General features: G+C 51.5%; 1 protein-coding gene across 2 annotated transcripts; it reads right to left on the bottom strand.

Annotated features, from left to right (window-relative positions):
- Window positions 1–1,058: 1,058 nt before the first annotated feature.
- endou (endonuclease, polyU-specific) lies at window positions 1,059–9,544 on the bottom strand. Of its 2 annotated transcripts, XM_088912969.1 has the most exons (8): window positions 9,481–9,544; window positions 8,561–8,683; window positions 7,301–7,466; window positions 6,833–7,038; window positions 3,863–3,976; window positions 3,654–3,760; window positions 2,738–2,880; window positions 1,059–1,461 (listed from the first exon to the last, which is right to left on the bottom strand). In XM_088912969.1, the coding sequence occupies exons 1-8, from the start codon at window positions 9,539–9,541 to the stop codon at window positions 1,347–1,349; spliced, it is 1,035 nt and encodes a 344-aa protein (XP_088769095.1). In that variant the 5' UTR covers window positions 9,542–9,544; the 3' UTR covers window positions 1,059–1,346. The 2 variants fall into 2 exon arrangements, with proteins under 2 accessions (XP_088769095.1, XP_088769100.1); XM_088912974.1 differs by lacking the exon at window positions 8,561–8,683 and having other exon boundaries at window positions 9,481–9,540.
- Between the last annotated feature and the right edge of the window lie 803 nt (window positions 9,545–10,347).

Raw genomic sequence — 10,347 nt, 5'->3', positions numbered from 1 at the left:
CCCCTAAAACTAAATAATACTCCGGAAACTAATCTCTTCAAAAAGGCTCATTTTTTAAAAAAGAAGACGCGTGAGTTGTTAGTACACTCGGCAGACCCCGCGTTATCCCTTTAGTCACCCCCCAATCCCTCCTCCCCGAGGGCGCACAGATACTGCTGATCGGGCCAGCTGATGCGAATTAGTGGGGTGTGTGTGTGTGTGACTGACCCCCCACACCCCCCTTTTCCACACTAATTTGAATCCGTATGAACCCCGCCAAGCCAGAAGTGCCGTTGGTGTCGCGGCGGGGGTCCGTGTCGCCATTGTTTCCGCAGCCCGAGACACATAAACTGCGATTTCAAGGCCCATTGAGCGCGCGATGGATTGTACCTAAACCCCCGAGCCGCCAGAGATAATCGATTATGCCCGCGCGACTCTAAATCTACCAGTAAATCGTTCGCTTGTTCTCGTGCGTTTGTAAATCAGCCTCAGAGAAAACGGATCTATTATTTCGTTTTCTCTGAAGGGCGTTTGTGTTTTCTAACGGAGAGGGTTGAAAGAGTTTTTTTTTTCCGGGCTGGGTTTGGGAGGTGGACCAGGGTGACCAGTCCTGGCTTTGTTTGACTCTGACCGCTGGAGTGGATGAGGTGCTCAGTTACAAACTGTTCAGTGGGACTGTGGAAGGGAAACCGCAGCAGCCTGCTTGCTCTCAGGAACCACTGCCCTCACTTAACCAGCTAGATAATGTGGTGCAGCTGTCCACAGGTGGTCCAAGTCTCTTAAGACTGAGGAATTTAGAGTGACCATGCGTTCTACCGGACTGTGGTTCTCCGGGACCAGGGTCGGTACTGAGACCCGCTGGACTGTGGTTCTCTGGGACCAGAGTCGGTACTGAGACCCGCTGCACTGTGGTTCTCCAGGAACAGGGTCGGTACTGAGACCCGCTGGACTGTGGTTCTCTGGGAACAGGGCTGGGCAGCCATGTACTATACTGTTGTGTCCTTCATTTTATTCATGAGACTGTACTTTCATGTGGAATTGCTGCTATAAAAAAAAACATAAAAAATTTCCCTAATAAATTTATCTTTATTGATTTTTTTCTGCAATGTGAGAGGAGCCAGGAGCTGAGGAAGAGGGACTGCAGAGGAGTCAAAATGAGTGTGAGGTGACAGGGAGAGATTCTCTCCTATAATACCATGTTGCTAGAATTGTTTGTTCATGTTTACCAATTGTTCCTGCTTTGGGAACACTGCTTGTCATTGTTCCTGTTAATAAAGCTTGTTGAATTAAGAAAAATTAATATCTTCCTTGACTGGGGTGCTCAGACAGTCAGACAGCGACAGCGGGGTGCTCAGAGAGTGGGGTGCTCAAGGAGAGGCCGGGTAGGCAGAGGCAATGAATTTCTTTCCGTTTCCATAGAAGGAGTTGTCCCAGGTGTAGGTCTGGATGACCAGCGGTTTCCCTCCCAGACTGAGTCGGCACCTGGGGAACAAGGCCAGGCAATCTGTGAGAGCTAGACGCACACTGGCACACTCACAGCCTGGCACACACTGACACACACACTGGTGCACACACCCTAGCACACACTGACACGCACACTGGTGCACACACACCCTAGCACACACTGACACACTCACAGCCTGGCACACACTGACACACACACTGGTGCACACACCCTAGCACACACTGACACGCACACTGGTGCACACACACCCTAGCACACACTGACACACACACTGGTGCACACACCCTAGCACACACTGACATGCACACTGGTGCACACACACCCTAGCACACACTGACACACTCACAGCCTGGCACACACTGACACACACACTGGTGCACACACCCTAGCACACACTGACACGCACACTGGTGCACACACACCCTAGCACACACTGACACACTCACAGCCTGGCACACACTGACACGCACACTGGTGCACACACACCCTAGCACACACTGACACACTCACAGCCTGGCACACACTGACACGCACACTGGTGCACACACACCCTAGCACACTCACAGCCTGGCACACACTGACATGCACACTGGTGCACACACCCTAGCACACACTGACATGCACACTGGTGCACACACACCCTAGCACACAATGGCACACACACTGGTGCACACACACCCTGGCACACAATGAAATGCACACTGGGACACACACCCTGGCACACAATGACATGCACACTGGCAATCAATGGCATGCACACTTGTACACACACCCTGGCACACACTGACATGCACACTGGTGCACACACCCTGCAAAACACTTAACACTTTCACACAAGGGCATGCACACTGGCATACACACACACACAATCACACCGACACTCACATATGCTGATATATTCACATTGACACACATGCTGTGATTCACACGCACAGTGGGAACAGATGTAAAAGGTCCACAGGTCACTCTGAATCACCAGCTTCTAAAGACTGGGAGTATCTGCACTCAGCTTGAGAAGCAAGCAAGTTTTGGTTCAAGTGAGGGACCTCAGCCCTCGAACAGTGAGGAGTCTTGAAATTTGTGTTCCACATGACCTTTAAAACTGTTGGCTTTCACAAATAACCTGCCTGGTTGCTCACCAGCAACATGCAGCAAAGACCTTTGGTGGCAGGTGATCTTATGATCCCCTCACTACACCAGCTCTCAGGGGTCAGGGCTGGAGACCCCAGTTTCTTTCACACGAACGATTGACCGCATCGGGCAGGCAGGAGGGTGGGCGGACGAGAGACTCACTGCTTGCCCGGTCGCGCGATGTAGCACAGCGTGTAGAGCGCCAAGTCGAACTCCGGGCTGCTGCCAATCAGGGCAGAGCCCACCTCCTTGAAGTAGCCGTCCCAGTTAAACTGCATGCCCAGCACATCGGGGTACCCTGTCCACTGCAGAGAGCGAGAGAGGTCAGGGGTCAGAAGGCAGGGTAAGTGGTGGAGGAAAAGACAAGGCAGAGAGAGGCAGAAAGCGAACAATGCAAGGACAGTTAGAAAACGTGGGACAGGAAGGGAGGTTTCCACAGCCAGGAAAGACGTCAAATGTGCTGCATGGACATCCCAGAAAAGCAACTGTGTCCCAGAATGCACACTAATTACTATTGCTTGAGCGATACTGACACCTGCTGGCAACAACAAGGTACTTCACACTGGTGCAGTCAGACACAGGATGACATTTCAGCTCGGACACCCAATCCCAATGGTCCTAGCAGGGTTTTGAGCAACAGCAGCAGAAATGACAGCAGTAATAGCAATAGCTGCAACAGAATCAACATTATTAATACTCTGCAATTGAGCAGTGACAACAATAAAATCAGATTATTATTAACACTATACTCGGTGGTCTTGTGGCAGCAGTAACAGTAACGGATTAGCAGTACCACATCACCGCACTACTGGTAGAAGTAGAGTAATAGCAACAACAGTATTTACAGAAGTGGCAGTGTCAGCAGGAGTACGAGTGATGCTGGGAGTAAGTGTGCAGTGGCCAGGGCCTCTGCACTCCAGGCTGCAAGGTTACGGGTTCAAATCCCAGGTGGGAAACTGCTGTAGCCCCCTTGAACTAGTTGCAAGACAGCATCACTGGGTCTCGTTGTAAATGACGAGTTCAATCTCAACAGACTTGTGTGGTCAAATAAAGGGAAAACAAATGTCATCATACTCACGGGTCCGTCAAAGCTGTGGCTGTAGTAGTTGAGCAGCCCCTCTTTCTCCAGGCGGTAGAACTGGACCCAGTTGTGGAACCCAGAGACCTTCCCTTTCTTAATCTCCCCTTGAGACAGACAGACAGACAGGCCATCTGTAAGACAGGCAGGGACACACCGAGTCGTGCCCGATGCCCAGCCTCTCCTACAGGCACACAGGGCGGACTGACCTGCGAAGATGTGCTCGAACCCGCTGGAGTCGAGCTGGTTTTTGCCGCGGGAGTACAGGCCGAACCACATCATCTTCAGATCCTGCAGGAACTCCTCCATGGAGCTGTAGAGCTCTGAGGGCACAGACACACTGCTGGGCACCGAGGGGTCACAGATGGCCATTCAGATATAATGACAATTAGAGAGAGGTCTAACTGCTGGAGGGAGAGACAAGACTCTGGCTGTAGAGGAAGGTGTAGAGTGAGAGAGCACAGAGACACACTGACACAGTCCAGCAAGCTGTACGACCTCAACCAGACAGACAGATGGGACACAGACAGCTTAGACAGATACCAAACTGCACTGGGCGATGATGAAATTCAGACACTTTGAACACATTCCTAAACACATCCCATATCAAACGGACAAATTAGGCACCAACTTGGCCACATAAAAACTAAATCACCTATTTCACAAACTAGCATCAAAATCTAAGCTAAAAACAACTAAAATAAAAAAAACTACCAAAAAACAAAAGCAAAAGAAAAGTGGTTTGATACTGAGTGCAAAAACATCTGAAATGTGCTACGAAAACTCAAATCAAAACCACAGACAACCACACAACACAGATCTGCGCCTCAGCTACTGCTAAACCCTAAAACTTTACAAACAAATGCTGAAAAAGAAAAGAAACACATACATAAACAAACAACTTGAGGAGTCGACTAAATCAGAACGGTTTCTGGGAGAAGTGGAACAATTTAAACAAATCAAAACCCGAAGAATTGGCCATCCAAAATCTCAGAACAATCTGGCAAACATACTTTGAAAATCTCTATCAAAAGCTCCCAAATACAAATCAATCAGACCAAAACATCATTTATGAAAAACTCAAAATTTTGGAATTAGCTATCAAAGACAACCAAAACCCCTTAGACTTCCCAATCACTGAGCAGGAGCTACTGGACAAACTCCAGGCCCTCAGACCACGCAAAGCCTGTGGCCAAGATGGAGTCAACAATGAGATGCTGAGACACAGCAGCTCAAAGCTGCAACAAGCCCTGCTCAAACTCCTCAATCTCTTCATGACAGCCGGATGTTTCCTCAAGGCCTGGAACCAAGGACTGATCACGCCCATCTATAAGAGTGGAGACAGACTCGATCCCAACAACTACCGAGGCATCTGTGTGAACAGTACTCTGGGGAAGGTATTCTGCTGTATTCTGAATACACAAATACCGGCCTTCCTTACCGAACACAATGTCCTGAGCAAGTGTCAGATAGGCTTTTACCAGATCACTGCATGTCTGATCACTTTTACACCCTACACACTGATAGACAAACACATCCACCAAAAACACAAAGGAAACATTTTTGCCTGCTTTGTCGATTTCAAAAAAGCATTTGACATGAAAGATTGTTTTAAAAACTACTCCAAAGTGGCATAGGGGGTAAAGTGTCCGACATAATTAAATCAATGTATTCAGAGAGCAAATGTGCAGTGAAAATTGGAAACAGAAGGACCAAATTCTTCACCCAAGGCCGTGGGGGTGAGACAAGGCTGCAGCCTGAGCCCAACACTGTTCAATATTTATTTCAAAGAATTAGCAGGAATGTTGCTACAGTCTGCAGCTCCTGGTCTCACACTACACGACACAGAAACATCTCTTTCTACAGAAACATCTTTCTGTAGAAACATCCTCCACGTGCAGAGAAAAACACCTAACAACGGGTGCAGGGCCAAATTAGGCCAATATCGACTATTAATAAAAATACAGAAGAGAGTATTAAAATATTGGCTACACCTAAAAAACAGCAACCAAAAATTCCTACCACCACAAAGCCTTGCTGAGCCCAAAACAGAGCCCCCTGAGCCAGCTGGTCCTGAGGCTCATTGGCCCGAGCCACACCGACACCAGCCAGCCTCAGGACAGCACTGTTAGAGCACCACAACTCAGACTCAAGCACATCACAGCACAGTTCAAATAGCAATATCTCACACACTGGGACACACACATGCAAACACAAGATAAACTGGAATGTTACAGAACCCTAAACAGACAATACACATACAATATTCTAGCAGAATATTTGACCAAGATAAGAAACAGACCCTGACAAAGTACAGGCTCAGTGACCACAGCCTGGCCATAGAAACTGGACGACACAGGCACACCTGGCTGCCCAGAGAGGACAGGCTGTGCTCCCACTGCCAGTGGGGAGAAATAGAGACAGGTGCACTTCCTACTGCACTGTGACAGATACTCTGGGATTAGAGAAACATTCTTCCCTAAATTCAGAAATCTAACCCCAGAGTTCCCACACCTGCCAGAATCACAACAGGTCCCAAGCCTAATGGGAGAGGGAAGAGGGAACTCAGTTGAACTGGCAGCCCAGGATGTGATCTCCTGTCACAGCCTCAGGAACAGTGAGTCTGTCTCCCATTACTGCTCCATATGTTAACAGTTTTACAGTATATGTAAATATTTTATGATATGACTTTGTTGTAAATGTCTGTAATATGTCTGTAGATTTTAGTTTACTTTTGTTTTGTGTTAATTTTATTTTTTATTTGCTTTGGCAACACTGATTGTACCCATCGGCCATGCTAATAAAGCACCTTGAATTGAGAGATAGAGACAGGACTCTGGCTGTAAAGGGAGGTGTAGAGAGAGACAATACTCTGGCTGTAGAGAGAGAGACAGGACTGGCTGTAGAGGGAGGTGTAGAGAGAGACAGTACTCTGGCTGAAGAGAGAGAGACAGGACTCTGGCTGTAGAGGGAGGTGTAGAGAGAGAGGCAGTACTCTGGCTGTAGAGAGGGAGACAGGACTCTGGCTGTAGAGGGAGGTGTAGAGAGAGAGACAGTACTCTGGCTGTAGAGGGAGGTGTAGAGAGAGAGAGACAGTACTCTTGCTGTAGAGGGAGGTGTAGAGAGAGAGAGACAGTACTCTGGCTGTAGAGGGAGGTGTAGAGAGAGAGAGACAGTACTCTTGCTGTAGAGGAAGGAGTACAGCTCTTGGCCCAGCTGAGTGTTGCTGATTGCTTCCATCAGGAAATGTTCCTGCTCGGCCAGCTGCGCGGGGCTGAAGTTCTCCGCCAGGCCGGTCTGCCGGTGGTAATTGTCGAGCAGGGCGAGGAGCGCAGAGAAGGTCGGCCTCGAGAACAGGGAGGCCTCGTCAACGAAGCTGAAGAGCCTGCCAGCGGGGCAGAGAGAGACAGAGGGACAGGGGTTCGGCACCGCAGACAGGCGGATGGACAGAGGGACGGGGGTTCAGCACCGCAGACAGGCGGACGAACAGAGGGACGAGGGTTCAGCACTGCAGACAGGCGGACGAACAGAGGGACGAGGGTTCAGAAAGCAAGAGTCAGGCAGGAGGGTGGCGAGATGATGGGTAGGAAGGGAGGGTACGAGCAGTAAGGGAATGTGGAGGAGCTGAGGGCATCAGCATGTCTCACGGGCCAGGAGACAGGTCCTGCTGGGTGCCGGTCTGCGAGCTGGACACCAGCGCCTGGGGACTGATGACCAGCAGGGCCGGAGAAGCCTTGTTCTCATCCAGAGCGAAGAGCAGCTCGGCCACAGACAGCAGCTCCGCGTTCGTGATGGGGAGCGCAGAGGAGTCCCCTGGGAGAGAGGAGGGCACGTGTGTGAAATAATCGCCGATTCCAGTTTGTTTAAAAGAGGAGGAGAGAGAGACTGAATGACGGAAAGCTGGGATCGTTCAGGTACTGGCAGCCAGGTGGGCCAGATGGGGCAGGGCCTGTGTATGTCGCGACCCTCCTCGCGCTGTGCTGTTCTGGAACAGGGCTGGCAGCCCTGTCCCTGGAGTGCCGCAGTTATCTCTGCCTTCGGTTCCATCTTGGACTTGAATGACTTGATTGAACCAAGGATCAATTACCAATTAACCAATTAAACCAAGCCGACAGGAAGTCCATTCACCTGTTTTTCAGATCATGTGTTAATTGAAAAGGTGCCTCTAGTACCAGTGGGAGCCCCGCAGTCCAGGACAGTGTTGCCTAGCTCTGTTCTAGAAAGCGTAGGAGGACAGGTGAGACACGGCGTCTAAAGGTCCAATTTAGAGATGCTACACAGCTGCATTTTCACTCAAAGGCTGTGTCCCTGCAGACACAGAGAGACGCCTCTTCCCCCTCCCCCCGCACACAGACGGAGGGACGCCCCTCTCCCCCCCGCACACAGACAGAGGGACGCCCCTCTCCCCCCCGCACACAGACAGAGGGACGCCCCTCTCACGCCCCCCCCACAGACAGACGGAGGGACGCCCCTCTCACACCCCCACACACAGACAGAGGGACGCCCCTCTCCCCCCCACACACAGACAGAGGGACGCCCCTCTCACACCCCCACACACAGACAGAGGGACGCCCCTCTCCCCCCCGCACACAGACAGAGGGACGCCCCTCTCCCCCCCGCACACAGACAGAGGGACGCCCCTCTCCCCCCCGCAGACAGACGGAGGGACGCCCCTCTCACACCCCCACACACAGACAGACGGAGGGACGCCCCTCTCACACCCCCACACACAGACGGAGGGGGGACGCCCCTCTCACGCCCCCGCACACAGACGGAGGGGGGACGCCCCTCTCACGCCCCCGCACACAGACGGAGGGGGGATGCCCCTCTCACGCCCCCGCACACAGACGGAGGAGGGACGCCCCTCTCACGCCCCCGCACACAGACGGAGGAGGGACGCCTCTCACCCGTGCACACGCTCTGGTAGTCTGCGCAGCAGTCCCCGAAACGCTCGCAGGCAGGGTTGCACTGGCAGGAGGAGGAGGAATCTGTGCCGTAGCCACAGCGCCCCTCGCAGGAGTCCAGGGAGTCTGGCGGGGACAACAGCACAGGAGCTGAGACTCGGCAACACAGCATCGTCGGTCACACATTGCAAACCCAGGCGTGTGGAGCTGGCTTCCACCCAGACCGAAGTGACAGGAAGAACTCTGCCAGGCACACAGCCACAGCCAGGTGGCTGGTGATTTCAGGTGAGGCTGTGCTGTCGAAATGCAGGCTATAGTGCAACTCTTATTTTAAAACCTGCACACTCAACACTTTGTCTGCCTTGTTGAAAGAAATCTCTGGCATATTTTGTTTCCTTCGGTTAATGAATTCCATCCATCGGTCCATCCTTCCATTTTCTAAATGCTTTATCCAGTACAGGGCAGCTGGGGAGCAGGAGTCTATCCCAGCAAGCAATGGGTGGAAGGCAGGGTCCACCCTGGACAGGACAGCAGTCCATCGCAGGGCACACAGACACACACTCACATCATGGCCAGTTTTCCCAGAAACCAGTTAACCCACCAGCACATCTTGGGACTGTGAGAGGAAAGGACCAGCAGGAGAAAACCCACACAGACAGCAAGCAGCTTAGCAGTTGAGCCCGGACCCCCAGAGTAAGGCAGGACTGCGCCACTGTACCACCCTTAAATGAACTCCCTTTCCTAAACTGCATGTCATGTTAGTCTCTCCTGAAACAGTCTATACACCTCTAGCGAAAGAAAGACTTCAAACTACAGAGTACAGAACATCCAACCCAACCCTGAGCAGGGCAGTTCCACACTGTCAGAACTGAACAGTGAGATCTTCTGGGGTGCAGAAGAGAGAAAGACAGGGCTGTACTTACTGCCTAGGCTCAGAGCCTGAGCAGAGAGGCTGAGAGCGAGGAGAAGGAGGGTCTTCATCATCTTCGTCCCCTAACGACCCAAGCCGAAATCCTTACACACTGGATACCGCTGCTCCTTTTTATAGGGGCGAGCTCTGGCCAATCGCAGGGCTCGGAGAGCTGTGCTCTGTCCAATCAGGAGGTATCGGGTGTCATCTGACGGGGAAGGGTGAGGCGCCGGGAGATTACAGCAAGCATGCACAGGCAGACCGGGCAGACGTTCAGTCAGCACGCAGACAGCAACAAGTTACCGACTCCCTGAGCCTCCAGAACAGCACATGGTGTGTTGTTACACTACATGAGTGTCCATCAGAAGAACAGAGGTCCTACTAAAAGCATGAGGTTTTCCTCTTGCAAAAGTCTTTCAAATATCCTGACTTTTATCAGGACCATATCCATCAGCAACATGCGTAAAAAAAATTCTAGGTCCCGTTTAAAGCTCCTATTAATGACTGACAGCCAGGGCTGATAGGGAGCCTTAATCTTCAAGAGAAACGGGTCATGATGTCCCACAAGCAGATTGTGTGAGAACAGCCTTCGATCCCAGGGGTGGCCTTGTTTCCCTGTTGGACTGTTAATCATTAGCGAGGGTGATGAGAAAGTGCGCACCTGTTAATGGGCCAGAAGTGACTGCAAGACAATCACAAATAAGCAGCAGGTCAGCAGGTTCCCTGTAGAGAGAGCAGAACACTACCCCCCATCCACCTGTGTCTCCTCATCTGAAACAGGATAAAGGCACCGTCCTCCCACACACACACACACAGATACACACCCACGCACCTGGGCACTGTCACACACACACACACGCACACCTAGGCACCAACCCCC

This window comes from Atractosteus spatula, chromosome 1 (genome assembly GCF_055471065.1).
Source record: "Atractosteus spatula isolate fAtrSpa1 chromosome 1, fAtrSpa1.hap1, whole genome shotgun sequence".
NCBI lineage: Eukaryota > Metazoa > Chordata > Actinopteri > Semionotiformes > Lepisosteidae > Atractosteus > Atractosteus spatula.
Note: the sequence above shows the minus strand (reverse complement) of the source record. Positions and strands in the feature narration are given on the sequence as shown.

Coding starts and splice junctions, on each gene's coding strand:
- endou (XM_088912969.1), bottom strand. CDS start 9,541: ATGATGAAGACCCTCCTTCTCCTCGCTCTCAGCCTCTCTGCTCAGGCT. Junction 7,039..7,300: donor CAGGACCTGTCTCCTGGCCC/GTGAGACATGCT, acceptor CCCCGCTGGCAG/GCTCTTCAGCTTCGTTGACG. Junction 3,761..3,862: donor GTTCGAGCACATCTTCGCAG/GTCAGTCCGCCC, acceptor GTCTGTCTCAAG/GGGAGATTAAGAAAGGGAAG.